The sequence below is a fragment of the Ovis aries genome, chromosome 22 (assembly GCF_016772045.2).
Source record: "Ovis aries strain OAR_USU_Benz2616 breed Rambouillet chromosome 22, ARS-UI_Ramb_v3.0, whole genome shotgun sequence".
Classification (NCBI taxonomy): domain Eukaryota; kingdom Metazoa; phylum Chordata; class Mammalia; order Artiodactyla; family Bovidae; genus Ovis; species Ovis aries.
The window spans coordinates 36582607-36602809 of record NC_056075.1 but is presented as its reverse complement, the minus strand read 5'-3'; the positions used below and the strand labels follow the sequence as shown (position 1 = coordinate 36602809).

The following is a 20203-nucleotide window of genomic DNA, read 5'->3' as shown; positions in this document are numbered from 1 at the left end:
TTTTTGACAGAGTGGTCTCCCATTTTGTTCTTGACCCAGGTGGACCCTATGGATCTTTAGGAGTAGACTACGAATTCGAAAAGCTTCTGTGTAAAATATTCGGAGAGGATTTTATTGAGCAATTTAAAATCAAGCGTCCTGCGGCCTGGGTTGACTTAATGATTGCATTTGAGTCTCGAAAAAGAGCAGCTGCCCCAGACCGAACTAACCCACTGAACATCACCCTGCCCTTCTCCTTCATTGACTACTACAAGAAGTTCCGGGGACACAGCGTAGAGCACGCCTTGAGGAAGAGCAAGTGAGTCGGCTCACATTTGGCTCAGGACAGTCCAGACGGTAGAACATGTTGATGGGAGGGAGGAAGGGGGTGTGGACTCTGAGTTCCAATCTTACACGCTTGCTGTGTGACCTTGGGCAAGTGACTCAACTTTTCTGGTCCTTAGTTTTTTCATCTGGAACATGGGCATGATAATTCCACTTACCTCAAAGGGTTGCTGTGAGGATGAAATGAATTCATATATGCTTAGCACAATGCCTGGGACCTAGAAGGTGCTATTTATGTGTTAGCTATGATTATGCACTAAAAAGATAAGCTTTACGAAAGCAGGGAAGTTTGGCTCCTGCTTTGTCCCCAGAGTCCACAACAGAACCTGTTGTGGGTTCTGTTGTGGGTTACTGAGCACTGAGTAGGTGCTCAGTAAATATTTGTTGAATGAATTATCACCCTGTCTTTTGCATTAGACTGGCTTTCACTGTATCAGGAGAGGGTTGGCCAGAGCCCAAAGTAAAGAGAAATGGAAGAGGTTGTGCCTTAGCTTTTAAGCTCCTAAGGGTCTAGATCCTGGTGGTTTAGGGTATTACTAAGGGATCTTTGGACTTTCAGACCCCCTTGCCCACTCAGACGGGACAGCTGTTCTGCCAGGGCCCGTGACTTGGGTATCCTTTCTACACCCTCACTCTCTCTCTGCTCGCCCCACAGTGTGGATTTTGTCAAGTGGTCCTCGCAGGGGATGCTGAGGATGAGTCCAGACGCCATGAATGCCCTTTTTAAGCCGACTATCGACAGCATCATTGAGCATCTCCGTAAGTGATCAGCCAGGGCTTGGCCACTTGGTGGGGCAGAGCCAAGAATGGGGACTGGCATTTCCAGCATCACCCACCAGTATATGTGAAATCGGGATGGCAGGGGGTCCAGGGTTTGGCGCCACGGGTCAGCGCTCCGGCAGGAGTGGGCAGGGCCTGGGCATGTACAAGGGTGGCTGAAAGCCCCTACTTATCTGGGCTTTCTGTCTGGCTTCAAAAGTCAGAGAGCTGGGACATCTAAAGCAATATTATCATCGAGTGACTGGCCTTAGTGAAGGAATGGTCCTTGCTTTATCAGAATAAATTGGAAACCATAACCTCTGCTGGGATGGAGGAACGGTTATATAAACCAAAGGTCTATCCCCACCTCTCCCACCAAACACACACCAGGGCCCTCACCTGGTGACACAGTAGACTCACCAAGGCCTCTTCCAGTATCCAGGGCCTCCGCTTCCCACTCCGTACCTAGCCAATCAGAACCCCCAGGGATGGGATGGGAATTTGATGAAAACCAAAGAATAATATTTCTAACAGCCTGCCTTGACTCATTTAAGAGAACTACAGGTTTGGAGAGGGCGAGGGGTATTCATTTACACCTAACAAAGAACTACTTAAACTGATCACCATCTAGCTGTGAAAATGGGTTTCTACTTAGCAGTAGCTTGAGTTTTCATTCCTGAGCATACTGATGTACAGACCTCCTTTCTTTAAAAATAATCTATACATACATTTACTTTTGGCTGTGCTGGGTCTTGTTGCTGCCTGAGGCCCTTCTCTGGTCGCAGCGAGTTGGGGCTGCCCTCCAGCTGCGGTGCGCCTGTGGGCTTCTCCTGTTGCCAAGCACAAGCTCCAGAGTGTGCTTACTAGTTGTGACACACGGGCTTAGTTGCCCTGCGGCAGCTGGAATCTTCCTGGACCAGGGATCGAACTGGTGTCTGCTGCATTGTGAGGTGGATTTTTAACCACTGGACCACCAGGGGGCCCATCAAACTGCCTTTCCTTAAAGGACTAGCTCTACAAAAGTAATCTGTTCGAGTTCAGACCAAGAGTGTCCTCCAGTTGTTCCATTCCCCACCTCCTCAGGCCACCCAGTCCCCCGTGTCTTCTGGTGACAGGTCGCTTGTCCCCTCCTCTTCCCTTTCAGGGGACCTGTTTCAGAAGCCGGAGGTGTCCACGGTCAAGTTCCTCTTCCTGGTGGGCGGCTTCGCCGAGGCGCCCCTCCTGCAGCAGGCTGTACAGGCTGCCTTTGGCGACAAGTGCCGCGTCATCATCCCCCAGGACGTGGGCCTCACCATCCTCAAGGGCGCCGTCCTCTTCGGCCTGGACCCCGCGGTCATCAAGGTGCGCCGGTCCCCACTCACCTACGGGGTGGGCGTGCTGAACCGCTACGTGGAGGGCAAGCACCCGCCCGAAAAGCTGCTGGTGAAGGACGGCACCCGCTGGTGCACCGACGTCTTCGACAAGTTCATCTCCGCCGACCAGTCCGTGGCCCTGGGCGAGCTGGTCAAGCGCAGCTACACCCCAGCCAAGCCCTCCCAGCTGGTCATCGTCATCAACATCTACAGCTCCGAGCTGGACGACGTGAGCTTCATCACCGACCCCGGGGTTAAGAAGTGCGGCACACTGCGCCTGGATCTCACCGGGGCCAGCAGTACCAATGTGCCCGCCCGCAGGGAGATCCAGACCCTCATGCAGTTCGGGGACACCGAGATCAAGGCCACAGCCATTGATATAGCCACTTCCAAGAGTGTCAAGGTTGGGATCGACTTCTTAAATTACTAACTGGCCCTCCCCACCGCCGGTCCCCGCCCTGGACTGGGCTCACCCGCGTCTGCTGACCTCAACCCTGACTGTTCTTTCCCTGCCCTTGACCCTTGCCATTACCCATCTGAATTCCAGCGGGGAAGATGAGAACAGCCAGGGCTAGACATAATTAGGGGATGTTTCTGAGGGCACACTGGAGTCAGAAAAGCTGTTGGCAGTGAAGATGGAGGTTGGGGAATAGGAAATTTGAGCATCCTAGAAGAGCAGCTAGTGTTCACAGGTAAAAAGTGATGAAACACCCACCTGACAAGGGAATCAGTACATTTCTGCAGCAGTGATTGGGCTGGGATTGAAGAGATCTCCCTTCCGCAGAACTTAGGATGCCCTATCACAACCTTTCCAGATTTGAAATAAGATCTTTGAGCCAAGAGGAGACTCTTCATCTCTCTGAGACTTTTCACGTATTTTGGATGGCAGTGCATATAAAATACCATCCATCTGCAGTTAATTCCTCTTCATCATCATGTGATTGGAAGCGGTGACTCGGTGTGAGTTTGGAGAGTGTTTTAAGCCGGTGGGAGAAGCCTGCCTACACTGGGCACTATTTTAGGTTCTCATAATTTAACTTCCAAATAGGCTCCGTGAAGAATAACTGCAGCTTCAGCTAATCCGCTAGGATTTGTGAGTGGGAGCGCTGACACCTCAGCTTTTCAGCAGGTGAAAATTTGTTTCGAGGGAAATGGATATCGAGCTACTGACATATCCCGGGTTATTTATATGCTGGGAAAGAACTCCCCAAAGCCCAGATCCTGATTTCTGAATTCATAAGTAATTCGAGTTAACCTCAGTAGGATTCTGTGTGAGAAAATGAAGTCGCAAGTTGCCTTGTTCACATCACCAAGCCTGGGTGTGAACATGGGAACAGGCTTTGAAACAGCCCCTTTCCTCAAAGAGCACACATATTTTCAACTAACTCCCTCCTCCTGGCTCGCCCTCATCTCCCTAAGAGTTTTTGGCCATTTAATTCCACATTTTGGGAAGACTACGTTAGTGATACACAGGCAGAGAATCTGTTCTACGAAATGTTTCGTTAAAATCTTCCGTTTCTAAACTTAAACTGAAGATTCTACCTACAGGCATTCAGAGATCGATACTGAACGATTGAAGCTGGTTTTTGTTTTTGTTCAAAGCAGATCTGTGGATCTCCCATGCAGGAACTGCCTGGGGGCTTCTTAAAAACAGGTTCCTGGATCCTCTCCCTTTTATGAACTTGAGTCTTGGAGAGGGAACCTGAATCTGCGATGTTTAGTAAATGCCGAAGGGGACTGTGGCTGAATTGGAATCTGGAAACTCCCAACTTCAGGTTTTTCGAAAGCTGGGGCACAGACTGAAGCCTCTGGTTAGGTTCCTTGAAGGAGAGGATCTACAAGTGAAGGGCCAGGAGCCCACCCCTTGCCCTCTGGGGAGTGGGGCTGGAGCTCCACCTGGCTTGGGGATGGCAGGACCTGGGAGGAAAGAGATTGGAAGAAAAGCAGCCGGAGAATGGGGCAGATGAACCAACTGGTGTGTGTTCCTGCTCCCCATCCTTCCCCACTTGCAAAGCCAGTCTTCCACTTTCAGGAGCCAACTGCAGGAAAAGAATCCAGAACCTGACTCACAACCCATCTGATCTGTTCAAAGTTGTCTTTTCCACCTGCTGGAGTTCAGTCAGTTTTAAATCACCGGAGGCATGCATAATAAAAGAGGGGAAGATGGCTGAGCCACTAACTTTGAATGCGAGTTGGATTCACAAACCCATTATCACAGCCTATTATCATATGCAGATTTTAAACAGCATTTCCATTTCATTTCAACGTGTCTCCTTTTTCACATCGCTTGCTGCAGAATTCCCTACTAGACTGTGAAACATGAACACACCAGAGAACTGGAGAATGCTAGACACATCCTTAGGAGCCGGGTTTTGCATCCAGGCTCAAAGGTGTGTGCATCTGGGTCCTCTTGCTGCCTGCTCTGCTTCAAAAGCTTAATGTTAGGGGACATTCTTTGGTGTTGCCAGCCATACTCTACAAACAAGACTTTTCAATTGAGTTATAATATAATTTTATGTACATATAATATTAGAAAATTGTACAGAATCTTGATTTCTACAATGTGCTTTTCTTGTTAAAAAAGAAAAAAGGGAAAATGCTCATTGAATTTAGTTGATGGCATTGCTGCCTTTAATTTTCCATGGCTTCATTTCTTGACCATGCTTAATTTATGCTGATGCTAAGCTATGGACTGTGTGTGTAGACTCAACAATAGACAGAGGTGCCTAGGGTCAGAGTACTCTAAGAAATAGACCAGATGGGTTGACAGCTTCATCAGAGCTTTCTACACATGCACATCCTTCCCAAAGGTTCACAGTTTATATTTAAAGAAGCATAATAATGTTTTGATTCTCCTGTCCAGTCTTTGAGAGCTGAACCGTCTGGCTCTGTAAGCCACATGACTGTTTAGAGAAACCTCCAAAAAATGTGTCCTGCAGGGTTGTCAACCTCTCCTTTCGGGGCAACACAGTCACTCTGAGGGCAAAATGGTGATGTTTTCAGGACACCAGAATCAAAGGAAGGAATTGGGTAGCACACAAATTCAGCCTTCCTACTGGATTAAGTGTGAGTAATAGAGTCAAGTCCTTTTTGTGGCTAAGGTAAGGCCTTTCCCACCTTGCGTGTTAAGGATGTCTCCTTTTCCACTATTTCTCTTCAAGGAAATGGTTGAAATTTGCAATGTTGGCAAAAAGATAATGGAGAGGGGGTGATGATTTTACTGGATTTTCTTCTGGCCCCAGAGATGCAGTCCTAATAATCACACTTAGAATCCTCAAATCCATCTCTCCCCTCTCCACGCCACCCCCACCCCCTGCAAATATTCCAGAGTAAGAGCACCGGATAGGTACACTTGGGCACATTTTCTAATCTTAGAAAGTTTCTAAAAGGCCTGTTGTCTTGACCCATTATTCAGTTGTCTCTGGCCTATTATCTGAGGTTCAAGTTTCTTAGAAGAAGATCTGTCAAAGGATTTCCTTTGTACACATCAGGCATTAATAAATGTTGAATGACATACAAGTTACAGACAGACACGATAGGAAAAAGGAGACATACAAGTGCTTTTGCAGACTGATGGCTAAGATGAGTCCAGATTACAGAGCCTGCCCTACCCCTAGAATGTTATTTAGATCAAGTTTAGCTTTTAGAGTCCAGGTCTGGTTAATTGCCAGGGTGGCAAAGAATCGCATGCACCAATATAAACAGGAGTCAAAATGCATTATTAGTTGAAGATCGAATCACACATTGTAGAGATGAAATAGCTGTGATTAAACTGCATATTTATGCTGGGAAACGGCTTAAGTGGATGACTAGTATAAAAGTTGTTGGCCATAACATCACATCTCTCATCTGCTTGGAATATGGAACTATATTCTAAAATATCAGCCATTGGGGTCTGTTCACTAAAGGATAAATTAAAACTTCAGAGAACTTTGCAGCAGTTCACAATTTGATTGTACCTGCAAACTCTTCTTCACAGATGTCTAATAAAGCGAAACTCTGGATCTCATGTGGCCTGGACTTTTTTTTTTCATTAAATTTGTAAATGGAATTATAGATACATTACTGACCTTCCCCTGTACCCCATCTCCAGTGGAAATTGTTTTTCACGTCCTTTCTTAGGTGTTACAAGCTTTATTAACTTTCAGTCCAATAAGACAGGCTTTCCCCGATGGCTCAGTAGGTCGAGAATCTGCCTGCAAAGCAGGAGACACAGGAGACATGGATTGGATCCCTGGGTCGGGAAGATCCCCTAGAGGAGGAAATGGCAACCCACTCCAGTATTCTTGCCTGGAAAATTCCATGGGCAGAAGTCTGTTGTCTTGACAGTTGCTCCTGGAATATTATCTGAGGTTCACGTTTCTTAGAACTGTCAAAGGATTTCCTTTGTACACAGCAGGCATTAATAAATGTTGAATGGCAGACAAGTTAGGGATCCCGTAGATGGTGGGCTACAGCCCATGGGGTCGCTCAGAGTTGGATACAACTGAGTGACTGAGCTCACACACCAGTAAGACTGGCTCCTCTGTTTACTAGAAACCAAACCTTCATCAACATCCATTAGGCCCCCCTTTATCCTGAAGCCAAAGAAAGCAGCCCCACCAGAAAGAAGGCAGAAAAGCCATAGTGACCACTGACAACCCCACTGAACCTAAATGAAAGTCATGTAAAAAGAAAAGCAAAAGGCCAAGGGTGGATGACTTGGCCTGTCCTCTAGTGTCCCAGCAGGCACACCTAGCTGGCTGCTGAATCTAGGGTTTTGTGCTTATTACAAACTCTAAGTCTGGGTCAACCTCCATCCAGAGATGGCTCTAAAACTTCCGGATAGCCAAAGGTGAGCCCTAGGACCCTGTTGTTTAGTCACTAAGTCGTGTCCAACTCTTTGCGACCCCATGGACTGCAGCACGCCAGGCTTCCCTGTCCTTCACCATCTCCCGGAGCTTACTCAAATTCATGTCCATTGAGTCAGTGATTCCATCCAACCGTCTCATCCTCTGTCATCCCCTTCTCCTGCCTTCAATCTTCCCCAGCATCACAGTATGGGTTCTTCCTAAGCGGGTAGCTCCACTGAAGTTTCATCTGAACTTCAATGGCCCTGAGGAGAGGTGGGGAAGTCTGGGAGGCGGAGTGAAACATGTATCGTGAACGTAGGGCCATCAGGCCGTCTGGATGCAGTTTCCTCATCTGTAGAGGGAACAGCTGGAACAGGCAGTCTGTTCAGGCCATGCGATCCCTGGTCTGGGTCACACAGTGGGCATCTTGGTTTCAGTCCAATGTGAAAGTTAAGCTCCCATAAAATAAGGCTGGTCAGGAGTGTGATCCTGCCTGCCCAGCATCCTTCATTGGGTGCTTGGTCCCCTTCTCACGCTCACCTGTCCTGGTCCACCTGCAGATTCTCCTAGTAAGGGACACCAGGCTGCGGATGCAGGGGGCTTCCCAAGGGAAGCCGCCTGGACAGAGCCTCCGCTTCCCTCCCAGGCTGCTCCCCACAACCCTGCCAAGGCCTGTTCCCACCAATCCTCTCCCCCAAGCCCAGGCTCCCCAGTGTCCACATAAGAAAAGCTGCCTTTGAGACGGATTCCTTACTGCACTCCCCGGCCCAATTTCCACACCCAGAGCAGCCTCACCGGCGGGAGACCATATACCCCAACAGAGAACAGCTTCCGAGGCAAAATCCTTGCTGGGAAAATCCCTGGATTTTACCCCAAGAGCAGGCGCTGAGCAAGTCTCCTTTGACTCCTGAGGGGGGCTTCCAGTCGAGAGGCAGAAAGCTGAGGAAGGGGGAGGGGCAGGCTGGGGGTGCGACTCCGCCCCCTTTCTCCTCCCTTAGTCCCGCGGTTGGGGTGAGCGCACAAAGGCCGGGAGGCCGGGTGGTCCAGTGGAGGCCAGGCTTGGGCAGGAGGCCCCGTGGGGCCGTGATCCAGGCCGGCCTAGGTGAGGACCCTGGAGTGGGGCAAGGGTGGGGAGGCGGGGTGTCCACGCTTTCTGATTGGTTTTCCGGCCCCACCCCCAGCATAGATCCTCCCCAGCCTCTTCCCTTCTGCCTCCTCCAGGCAGGCCTCCAGGCGTGGTGAGCAGCCCACCACCGACCCGTGCAGATCGCCGCCTTATCCCCAACCACGCGCACGCACTCCTGTCTCCACCATGCTTCTCAAGTGGCTCAGCAGTGACGAATCTGCCTACCACGCTGGAAACGTGGGTTGGATCCCTGGGTTGGGAAGATCCCCTGGAGAAGGAAATGGCAACCCACTCCAGTATTCTTGCCTAGGAAATCCCATGGATAGAGGAGCCTGGCAGGCTATAGTCCATAAGCAACTAAACCACCACCACCAACAACAATCCTGCGCCCAGAGTTTAGACTGTCTGACCTCCTTGGCCATTGACTGTGTAGATCACAATAAACTGGAATATTCTGAAAGAGATGGGAATACCAGACCACCTCACCTGCCTCTTGAGAAACCTACATACAGGTCAGGAAGCAACAGTTAGAACTGGACATGGAACAACAGACTGGTTCCAAATAGGAAAAGGAGTATGTCAAGGCTGTATATTGTCACCCTGCTTATTTAACTTATATGCAGAGTACATCATGAGAAACGCTGGGCTGGATGAAGCACAAGCTGGAATCAAGATTGCCAGGAGAAATATCAATAACCTCAGATATGCAGATGACACCACCCTTATGGCAGAAAGTGAAGAGGAACTAAAAAGCCTTTGATGAAAGTGAAAGAGGAGAGTGAAAAAGTTGGCTTAAAGCTCAACATTCAGAAAACTAAGATCATGGCATCTGGTCCCATCATCTCATGGCAGATAGATGGGGAAACAGTGGAAACAGTGTCAGACTTTATTTTGGGGGGCTCCGAAATCACTGCAGATGGTGACTGCAGCCATGAAATTAAAAGACGCTTACTCCTTGGAAGGAAAGTTATGACCAACCTAGATAGCATATTCAAAAGCAGAGACATTACTTTGCCGACTAAGGTCCATCTAGCCAAGGCTATGGTTTTTCCAGTGGTCATGTATGGATGTGAGAGTTGGACTGTGAAGAAAGCTGAGCCCTGAAGAATTGATGCTTTAGAACTGTGGTGTTGGAGAAGACTGCTGAGAGTCCCTTGGACTGCAAGGAGATCCAACCAGTCCATTCTAAAGATCAGTCCTGGGTGTTCTTTGGAAGGAATGATGCTAAAGTTGAAACTCCATTACTTTGGCTACCTCATGCGAAGAGTTGACTCATTGGAAAAGACTCTGATGCTGGGAGGGATTAGGGGCAGGAGGAGAAGGGGACTACATAGGGTGAGATGGCTGGATGGCATCATTGACCCAATGGACGTGAGTCTGAGTGAACTCCGGGAGATAGTGATGAACAGGGAGGCCTGGCATGCTGCGATTCATGGGGTTCCAAAGAGTTGGACACGACTGAGCATCTGAACTGAACTGAACTGACCTACTTGGATGCAGAAATCTTCAAACAAGTTTCTTAACCTCTTTGTGTCTTATTTTACCACCTGTAAAATGGGGGCTGAAATAGAAATTAACCCTGAGGGTGGCGGTGAGGATTTAACAAGGCTTCCCTTAGTGGCTCAGATGGTAAAGAATCTACCTGCAGTGCTGGAGACCAGGGTTCGATCCTTGGGTGGGGAAGAACCTCTGGAGAAGGAAATGGCAGGAATGTAGTCCTGCCTTCAGCTGTGTAGTGGCAAGTGAATGTCTGAACTGTTAAAATTCCCATCACTGCTGAATATACCATGATGGAGACCCTCTCCTCTACCCCTGAGGCCATTTGTCCTGGCCACGAAGGTATCACTTTTGAGATTAAGTGTACTAAGATTTGTGCTAAGGCAAGCACAGGCCATCCCAGAAGGAGGAAGGGGTCTGGATCCAGAGACAGCATCCGCGTAAACTGATGCTGAGTGGTACCCCACCCCGCTGACCCCTGCAACCGCAGCATGGACTCCATTTCAACTTTAGAGACTTCTGATCCTTTCCAGCCACAGCTTACTCTAATTCTTCATTATGTCCTGCACATTGAATGTTTAGTGGCATCCTTGGCTAATGCCGCAGCTTTCTCTCTGTCCCAATTCCCTGGCAAGGTTAGTCTTACTCCCAAGGGCTCTGGCACATGTGCAGTGAGTTCTCTAGGAAGGGACTTCTGATGAGATGATTTCATTCCCTCTTCCCTTCATTAACAGAGAGCAAAATCATGGAGTCTTCCAAGACCTTCATGAGACAGATGCCGATCACACCAGGCTACAGTGGTAAGTGGTGACGGGCCTGGCAGGGGGACCATTTCTGTCTCTTCCTTGCCCCATTGTCCATGTCTGACCGGTTTAATGGACCAGTACAGGCACTTCAGCATTTAAGAGACTTGTTGAAAGTGCTCCATTGTTGAAGATGGCAGATCACTGGGTTCTGATAAGTGGAGAAATATAATCTAGGGAGAATTCCATGGACTGTTCCATGGGGTCTCAAGGAGTCAGACATGACTGAGCAACTTTCACTTTCAAATCTCCCAGGAGATGGTCTGGTATCCAGGAAGAACTTATCTCATGCATTTGGACCTGGGGAGACACAGATGAGTAAACTGAGGCTCTGTTCCTCTCTCTAGGTTGTGCTATTCTCAAACACTAGAGCTGTCCTTACGGTCCCATTTCTTCCTGTGTCCCCTAGAGGGAGGCTGGCCAATTACTCTGGTTTGTTGGGAATGATCACAGTTTTAGCACTGAATGTCCTGCATCCCAGGAAACCCGTCAGCCCTTGGCAAGTCAGGAGAAATAGTCGCTCTATCCTGAGGCTTCTCCTTCTCAGCCTTCTCGGCTACTGAGAATTTACTAAATCGCATCATGGTGGGTGATGAACCTAGTGCTCCCCAGAAGCCCTCTGCTCTCACATACAGGTATTCTCAGGAGGGGAGATTCATGGAGATTATTCCAAGGTTGCCCATCCTTGGTCCTACTGGTTGGTTAAGAGAATAAGCTTTGAGTTTTAATAAACTGGGATTCCAATCTCTTCCTGGCCATTATCTACGTGATTGTAAGTAGGTTACATACCTCTGTATGGTAAAAAGAAATTTCTATAAAATGGTTGTATTAGTTTCCTAGGGCTGTTGTGTAAAGCAGCAGATATTTATTCTTTCACAGTTCTGGAGGCCAGGAGTCTCCTGAAATGAGGTATGGGCAGGACCACACTCTTTGACGGGCCCTGGTGTTCCTTGCCTTGTGGCAGCATCACTCCAGTCTCTGCCCCCATCTTCTCGTGACACTTCTTGTGGCCATCTGCTCAGTGTCTCTGTGTCTTTGTTTCTCAGACCTCTCTCTCCTTTCTTTTAGAAGGAAGCTAGCCGTTGGATGTGGGAGTCCATCCTAAATCTAAGATGATCTCATTGCCGAATCCGTAATTACACCTGCAAAGGCTCTATTTCCTGATAGGTTCACCTTCACAAGTTGCAGGGGTTAGGACTTGGGTAGATCTATCGATTCAACCCACTATATGGAGTAGGGATATAAGATTCTCATAAGATTATAGAAGATATAATCTTCTCATAAGATTATTGTGAAGATTAAAGGAGCTTTGTTGCTGTTCAGTTGGTAAGTGATGTCTGACTCTTTGTGACCCCATGGACTGCAGCACACTAGGCTTCCTTGTCCTTCACTATCTCCTGGAGTTGGCTCAAATTCATGTCCATTGAGTGGGAGATGCTGTCCAACTATCTCATCCTCTGTTTTCCCCCTTCTCCTTTTGCCTTCATTCTTTCCCAGCATCAAGATCTTTTCTAATGAGTTGGCTATTTCAATCAGGTGGTCAAAGTATTGGAGTTTCAGCATCAGTCCTTCAAAATTCAGGGTTGATTTCTCTTAAGATTGACTAGTTTGATCTCCTTGCAGTCCAAGGGACTCTCAGTAATTTTCTCCAGCACCCTAGCTCAAAAGCATCAGTTCTTTGGCACTCAGTCTTCTTTACGGACCAGCTCTCACATCCATACGTGACTACTGGGAAAACCATAGCTTTGACCATACGGACCTTTGTTGGCAAAGGACCATACGGTCCTTTGATGTCTCTGCTTTTTAATATGCTGTCTAGGTTTGTCATAGCTTTCCTTATAAAAAGTTCAGTTCAGTTCAGTCACTCAGTTGTGTCCAATTCTTTGAGACCCCATGAACCACAGCACGCCAAGCCTCCCTTTCCATCACCAACTCCCGGAGTCTACCCAAACTCATGTCCTTTGAGTCAGTGATGCCATCTAACCATCTCATCCTTTGTCATCCCCTTCTCCTGCCCTCAGTCTTTCTCTACATCAGGGTCTTTTCAAATGAGTCAGCTCCTCGCATCAGGTGGCCAAAATATTGGAGTTTCAGCTTCAACATCAGTCCTTCCAATGAACACCCAGGACTGATCTCCTTTAGGATGGACTGGCTAGATCTCCTTGCAGTCCAAGAGACTCTTAAGAGTCTTCTCCAACACCACAGTTCTAAAGCATTAATTCTTCTGTGCTCAGCTTTCTTTATAGTCCAACTCTCACATCCATACATGACCACTGGAAAAACCATAGCCTTGACTAGATGGACCTTTGCTGACAAAGTAATGTCTCTGCTTTTTAATATGCTGTCAAGGTTGGTCATAACTTTTCTTCCAAGGAGTAAGCGTCTTTTAATTTCATGGCTGCAGTCACCATCTGCAGTGATTTCGGAGCCGCAAAAAATAAAGTCAGCCACTGTTTCCACTGTTTCCCCATCTATTTGCCATGAAGTGATGGAACCGGATGCCATGATCTTAGTTTTCTGAATGTTGAGCTTTAAGCCAACTTTTTCACTCTCCTCTTTCACAAAGCAAGTGTCAATTTGATGGTGCAGTCACCATCCACAGTGATTTTAAAGCCCAAGAAAAGGAGCTGGGATACATTTGAAATATCTTGGCCTTTAGCAAGACTCAATAAAAGTTGTTTGTATTTCTGTGTGTGTGTGTGTGTGCGTGCATATATATACACAATCAGGTAAAATCTATGCAGATTAAAGTAGACCCTGATGAAGAAGAACCATTATGATGAGGTCCCTGGGTGTCTAGGGTCTCCTCCATGTTGTTAGTATATCTTTTAATTGTCTTTTAATTGTCTAAAGTGTCTTTTAATCTCCCAAGTCCAACTGGGAGCCTGGCTAGTGGATGGAAGGCTTCCAGCACTGTCAAGAACAGCCTAATAATTCAAGTCCTCCAGAGGAGACTTCTTGCCGGTGCAGAGGGTGAGGGTTACTGCCTTCAACTCTGAAGCCAGCTTTTCTTACCTGGGGATAAGAGCAAAAATGTTGAGTTTCAATAATGAGACTTATATATTTATTTATTTATTTGCAATTTTAAGCTAAGCCTTAACCAATTTTTTTCCCATTCTTTGTTCTTTTTAAAAATGGCCTTATTATGACAACATTATAGTACTTAGGATTCAGCATCCAGTTTAAATAAATAGTTGTGTTTTACCCATACTAATTGTAATAATTATATGTTATTTTGTGGGAAATGCTGAAAAATTGTGCTCAGGGTGGGTCTCACAGATAATGAATTTACCTTTTTGTGTAATAGGTCTCAGCTTTTAATAAGCCCGCAATTTTCTGATGGTCCGACAAGAAAGATCCCAAATTGCATTTGGAAAGTGTCAAGGAAAATAAGCTTTCTCTTTAAAAAGATGAATAATTTCAATTACTCCTCAGACTATCATTTTGGCCCATTAAATGCTTTCCCCATTTGCCATACGGGCTGACATCGGGGGCTTTGCTATCAAAGAACATTACTGTCATCGCCTTTGTGGAAACAGGCCTTCCCTCCCCACTCCAAGGTCATCTTTTGTGGCCTTGGGAGGACCCAGCCGCAGTGGAAACAATAGCACAGCTTGTATTCATGGCCTTTGGGAAAATGCAGCGTTGTCGGCCAAGGAAGAAATGGCCAGGGCTGGGCGGAGATTCTGGGGGTTTGGGCAGAATCTGAATCTCTTGCTACAGATTATGATTCCCTCCTCGACTCTTGCAGGCTTCGTGCCCTACCTGAGCTGCCAGGGCACCTCCAGCGAGGACAACATGGCCCACTGTCTGAAAATCTTCCAGGAGAACACACAGCGGTATAAAGACCAGCTGGAGGAATTCCACTGCTCTGTGGCCGCTGCTCCCAAGCTGAAACCTGTCCGCTCGGAAGGGACGGTCCTGCGGACACTGCACCAGTATTACCGGCAGTACCATCCCTTGAGTCTGGGTACTGGCCCCCCCCTTCACGCTGGGCCCCATTGCAGGGCCTGGCTGGCTCGCTGAGTGGCCACCAAGAGTACCGTTCCAGATCCCCAGGCGTCTATGCAAAGTGGAGAGGCTCAGTTGCTTAAAAGGATAAAGAAACATATCCAGGGGGAGGGGGAGACAGCTAGGGGAGAGGGTTCTCCCTGGGTGGTCATCACAGAGGTCCAGAGAGCAGCTGTGGTCTCAGTGTGCGTGTGTGCTAAGCCACTTCAGTTGTGTCCGACTCTGACCCTAGGGACTGTAGCCCACCAGGCTCCTCCGTCCATGGGATTCTCCAGGCAAAATATACTGCAGTGCGTCACCACACCCTCCTCCAGGGGATCTTCCTGACCCAGGGATTGAATCCATATCTCTTATGTCTCCTGTACTGGGCGGGTTCTCTACCACTAGCGCCACCTGGGAAGCCCCTGTGGTCCCAGTAGTTACGGCTTCTTAGTTGCTTTCTCTGTGCCCAGCATCGTTATTTCATTAGCCACCCATGACAGCCGTATGAAGTCGATACTATTATTCCCACTTGAGCACAGTGTCCCTTGTCTGAGGTCAGACCTGGGGTTTGAATCCAGCTCCTCCAGGTGCTAGCTGGGTAGGAAGGGGTTTTGCACTGAATAACAACCATAATAACAGTGAAAAAACCAACTGATGATATGACTGTATAATGTTAATCATCAAAACAGTGATTTATCCCAGCTGGTTTTTAAGGTCTAACATCCAACAGGAAAAGTAATGGACTGATTGCCTTTAATATTATTGCTGTAATGGGGGACTTTTCAGCACATTCTAACACATGTTTGTCATGCTTTAGAAATTTCCCAGCCATTATAAGAAGCACCAGCCTAAGTGTTTGGGCTTTAGCCCAGCTCTGTGACTCTTTGCTGTGTGACCTAGGGCAGATGACTTCCCCTCTCTGGGCTACAGTTCCTTCATCTAAGGCAGGGAAGGATGGACTAGACACTCCCTAGGGTGCCTTCCAACTTTGAGGTTCTGAGACTCTTGGGTCTAATTCAATTCTTACAGCAACTGGAGGAGACAGAGGCAGGCAGTTATCTTTCATCTCACAAATGTGAAATTGCTGAAGGTCAGCCTACCAGGCGGCCAGAGCTAGGTGTGATGTGCCTTTTCCTGACATACATGCTTCTCTTGATTCCCTTAGTTAAATCATCAAGGAGCATCAAACACCTGAAGCTTCTGTGTTGTTGTTGTTAGTCTGAGAAAAGAGTGGGATCCATTTAAGAGCAATAACTTGGGAATCAGAGAAACGCAGGTCTAAATCCTGGCTCTGTCACTTCCTTGCTATGTGACCTCGGCCAAGATTCCATTCACCTCTCTGAGGTGTCAATGTCCTGCTCCACGAAAGTGTTGGTGATAATAGCACCGACTTCTTAGAGTTTGTAAGACAATGAGATGAGAGAGAGAGCCTATGTAAATCCCCACCAAATGCAGACACACAGAATAAACCAACCAGTGGTAGTTGTCCTCATCACGTCTCAGGGCCTAGGGCTCTCTCCAGGGCTGATTGCTGGGATGCTGGTTGGCTTGGGAGTGCCGCCCACTGGATGGCTTCTCAAAGCCCTCAAGGAAGCATGGCATCTTTTTCACAGAATGCAAGAACATAAAGAAACCTCTCCACGAGCCCCCCATCCCTGGCTGGGCAGGCTACCTGCCGAGAGCCAGGGTCACTGAATTAGGCTGCTCCACGCGGTACACCGTCATGGCCAGAAACTGCTACAGGGACTTCCTGGACCTCGTGGAGCGGGCCAAACAAGCACACCTGAAACCATATGAGGAGTAAGTCTGGCCTGGGTGGCAACTGCAGAGAGCAAGAACCAGGGGGAGAGCCGATCAGGGTTTCCAGATGCCCCCAGCCCAAAGCTAGGACTGATTTTGTTGTGTGTCTGATTTGTTTTTGCAAGGCAGCCATGTTTGTAATTGCAGGGTCTTCCAAGTCGGCCCCCATGTCCTGCCTCCCCAGCTCCCCACTTGCGCCCAACAAGCTCCAGGAGCCCTGCTTCTGGTCTTTGCTGGTTTGCAGGGAGAGGCTGGGAGTAAAAACCAACAGGGCCTCCCCATCCTGGCAGCGACCTGAGGCTCAAGGTTGCTGAAGAAAGGACATGGTAGGACACTGCTGGGAGTGGGGCTCTTGTGGCCTCAGTTTTCTATTCTGTAAGATGGGGACGACGATCCTTGAGGGTAAATTGTCAGGATCAGAAATGAATATACCATGCTCCTATGGGACCTGCATAGATTTTACTTGTTTTTATCAGTAAAAGAAATAACTGTGACTTTTGTTCTTACTTTAGAATATATGGAGTTAAGTCCACACCACCTCCTCCTACTCCTCCTCCAAAAGTTTTGTTGCATGAAGGGCTGCTGCCAAAATATCCGGATTTCTCTGTTCCAGGTAAAGAGGGACTTTCTTTCCTGGCCTGCTGTTTTTAAAGCAGGACAGGATGTTTGCAGTAGCCCCTCTGCTTTGCTGGACCACCTGCCTGCAATGCTTGGGGCTGGTTTCTTTCCCAGGTGTGAGGTGTCCTACCCTCAGCCGAGCCTTGATGGAGGACCCCAGACCCCAAATGATGTGTGGCTGTTCTCAGAGGCCAAGTGTTTGGTGCAGCGGGAAGATTTACTTAGAGCCGCTGTCTGCAAGAAAGGACATGGAAGTGTAGGAGTGGGGAGCTCCCTAAGGAGAGGCGGTCGTTACCCAGGGATCAGAAGCTTCCCGTCCTCACACAAGAGTGCTTCACACACCTGACAGACATGGGAAATTTCCTAAGAATCCTTTTCACTGCCACCTGCATCCTGACCATTGAGCAATAACATGTCATTCTTGATAAAGGCCTTTTATTGTCGTGTGAGTATAAAGAGGAATACTGCTCAGCCTTCTGAAGCTTTCTGTGGATTTTCTGCAGGTTCCGTTGACCTTGATGGATGGGACTGTCTCTTCCTGACCCCAGGGTAACATGCTGCGCTTGGTAACATTGTGGCTGAAGCTCTAGCCCAGCCCTCTAATGAGTCAGTCCCCATCGGTCACCTTGGGTTGTGGTGTGGCAGTCCCCAACATGGGCACAGAACCGTGCCCACCCCAACCCCAGTGTTTCAGAACCCCAGGCCAGGAAAGCCATTGTACTGGTTTCCTAAGGCTGCTGCACGGGTACCACACACCGGGTGCGATAAGACAGCAAAAATTTATTGTCTCATAGTTCTGGAAGCTAGAAGTCCACTTTCAAGGTGTTAGCAGGGTCAGGCACCCTCTGAAACCTTGGGAGAGAATCACTCCTTGCTCTTCCTCACCCCCTGGTATGTGTGTGCGCACGCACGCGCACATGCGCATGTGTGTGCTCAGTAGCATCCAACTCTTGGCAATCCTAAGGACTACAGCCCGCCAGGCTTCTCCATCCATGGGATTCGTCAGGCAAGAATACTAGAGTGGGTTGCCATTTCCTTCTCCAGGGGATCTTCCTGACCGAGGGATCAAACCCGAGTGTCTTGCGTCTCCTGCATTGGTAGGCGGATTCTTTACCTCTGAGCTGCCTGGGGAGCTCCTGAGGTTTGCTGTTAATCCTTGGTGATATTTGGTGCGTAATTCCAGTCTCTGTCATCGTGTGGCTTCCCTGTGAACCTGTATCTTCACATGGCTGTGTTCTGGTGAAGACACCAGTCATACTGCCTGAGGGCTCACCCTTCTCCAGTATGCCCTCTTCTTATTTACAGTTACACCTGCAACCATCGTGTTTCCAAACAAGTCACATTCTGAGGTACTGCGATTAGGGCCTCAATATATCCTTTTGGGGGAGGGTGGGAACCGGGGGTCAGGGGGAGACACAGTTCAACCCTTAACACTGGCTGAATTTTTTTTATCACTGACAGGCCCTCTCACTGACTTTACTCTGAAGCCGTTGGCACAAAGAAGAAATCAAAAGCAGTTCCTGGGGTCATGAGGCCATTGTTATTAATATCAAAATTTCAAAACTGCCTGCCAGGCCACGAACTTCCCCAGTTAAGACTTTGCCTTCCAGTGCAGGGAGTGTGGGTTCAGTCCCTGCCTGGGGAGCTAAGATCCTGTATGCCTCATGGCCAGAAAACCAAAACATAAAAACATAGGAACAATATTGCAACAAATTCAATAAAGACTTTTTAAAAAAACTGCTGGGGCAAAAGATGAACTGAGCCACTCTTGGGAGTTTTCCCCCAAGGTGGGAATTTTCACCTGGGCTCTCTGGATCCCCAAGTTTCCATGGGTAGAAATCAGTAGTCATGTCTTTGATTCTGATGGGAAATAAAGAACTGGGATGAGAAAAAAGTTACACCTTTGTTTTCTCTAACCTCCAAGTGAAATATAATATTTCCTTTGTTGATGAATGTAGGCAAGAAACCACAGCTGTACCTGTCACCTTGGCCCAATATAAATCCCAGATCTTTTCATATCATATGACATTTGTTGCAAACAGCTTGAAATAATGTTGATCAGTACTTGTAATTATAGTTGTTATTGAAGATATTGTATCTACTCTCTAACATTGTTCTTCAGTGTATGTATAAGCAAACACATCACAAATTTTTTCTTTTTAGTTTCTTGATAGTATTTCAATATAATTAGTTTGCTAATTATATTTTTCATGTATTATACTTTACACATTAAAAAACATTGTTATGAGAAGAGGTCCAAGTTTCACCAGACAACCAGAGGGTCCAGGGCACAGAAATGGAAAGGAACCCTACCTGGGGAACCACTGAAGACGTATGTAAAAGATGAGCGTCATACAAAACAACACCCCAAACCCAATGGGACGTGACATTACAATGCATCCTGTTATTAAAAGATAATGTAGGACTTTCCTGGTAGTACGATAGATAAGACTCCACCTGCCAATGCAGGAAACACAGGTTCAGTCCCTGGTCCAGGAAGATCCTACATGCCGTGGGGCAGCTAAGCCCATGCACCGCAACTACCGAGCCTGCATGCTGCAAATACTGAAGCCTGCATGCCCCAGAGCCTGTGCTCCATAACACGAGAAGCCACTGTAATGAGAAGGCTGTGCCTCCCAATGAAGAGAAGCACCTGTTTGTCAAAACTAGAGAAAGCCACAAAGATCTATAGCACAGCCAAAAATAAATCATTAATTTAAAAAGATAACGTGATAGAAGAATGCTAGTGTGAAAAAATATTTATGGTAACAGTACATGAAAAAAACAGCAAACAACAAAACCATGAGTACACACACACACGCACACACGCAAACACACACAAAATAATTCTGTTTTTCTGTTTAAAAATAAGGTCAGAGGGGTAAAGGGAGCTAACCCATAATACTTGTCAGGAGCCGCATTAGGCATTACTGACAAAATGGAGGCACGGCCCCAGACCCCTCTCCTCATTCTGCAGGCACGGTCCCGGGATGAAGGAGTTAGGCCTTGTAATTCTGACTTGTCTTTTCCTCTCCTTGGCTGAGTTGACTGAAAAGGAATATTAAGGTGCTTAGTGTTCTTGAGAGGAGCATGAGAAGG

The 20203-nt window shown here is 47.6% G+C and overlaps 2 protein-coding genes across 3 annotated transcripts in view; both read left to right on the top strand.

Moving 5' to 3' along the window:
- The window catches only part of HSPA12A (heat shock protein family A (Hsp70) member 12A), a 178037-nt gene extending 171593 nt beyond the window's left edge, over positions 1-6444 (top strand). For both annotated transcript variants that reach the window (XM_027960462.2, XM_027960463.2), the window contains 3 exons: positions 40-298; positions 980-1083; positions 2228-6444. In XM_027960462.2, the coding sequence (XP_027816263.1) occupies positions 40-298; positions 980-1083; positions 2228-2865 (1001 nt within the window). In that variant the 3' untranslated portion in view covers positions 2866-6444. The remainder of the gene's footprint in view (positions 1-39; positions 299-979; positions 1084-2227) is intronic.
- Positions 6445-10404: 3960 nt separating this feature from the next.
- Positions 10405-19073, top strand: SPMIP5 (sperm microtubule inner protein 5). Its single transcript, XM_027960355.3, has 6 exons — positions 10405-10525; positions 10625-10690; positions 14445-14663; positions 16300-16486; positions 16999-17099; positions 17219-19073. Exons 2-6 carry the CDS (start codon positions 10636-10638, stop codon positions 17362-17364), a joined length of 708 nt encoding a protein of 235 aa, XP_027816156.2. The 5' UTR covers positions 10405-10525; positions 10625-10635; the 3' UTR covers positions 17365-19073.
- The last annotated feature ends 1130 nt before the right edge of the window (positions 19074-20203 follow it).

Coding starts and splice junctions, on each gene's coding strand:
- SPMIP5 (XM_027960355.3), top strand. CDS start 10,636: ATGGAGTCTTCCAAGACCTTCATGAGACAGATGCCGATCACACCAGGC. Junction 14,664..16,299: donor GTACCATCCCTTGAGTCTGG/GTACTGGCCCCC, acceptor TCTTTTTCACAG/AATGCAAGAACATAAAGAAA. Junction 17,100..17,218: donor TCCGGATTTCTCTGTTCCAG/GTAAAGAGGGAC, acceptor TTTCTTTCCCAG/GTGTGAGGTGTCCTACCCTC.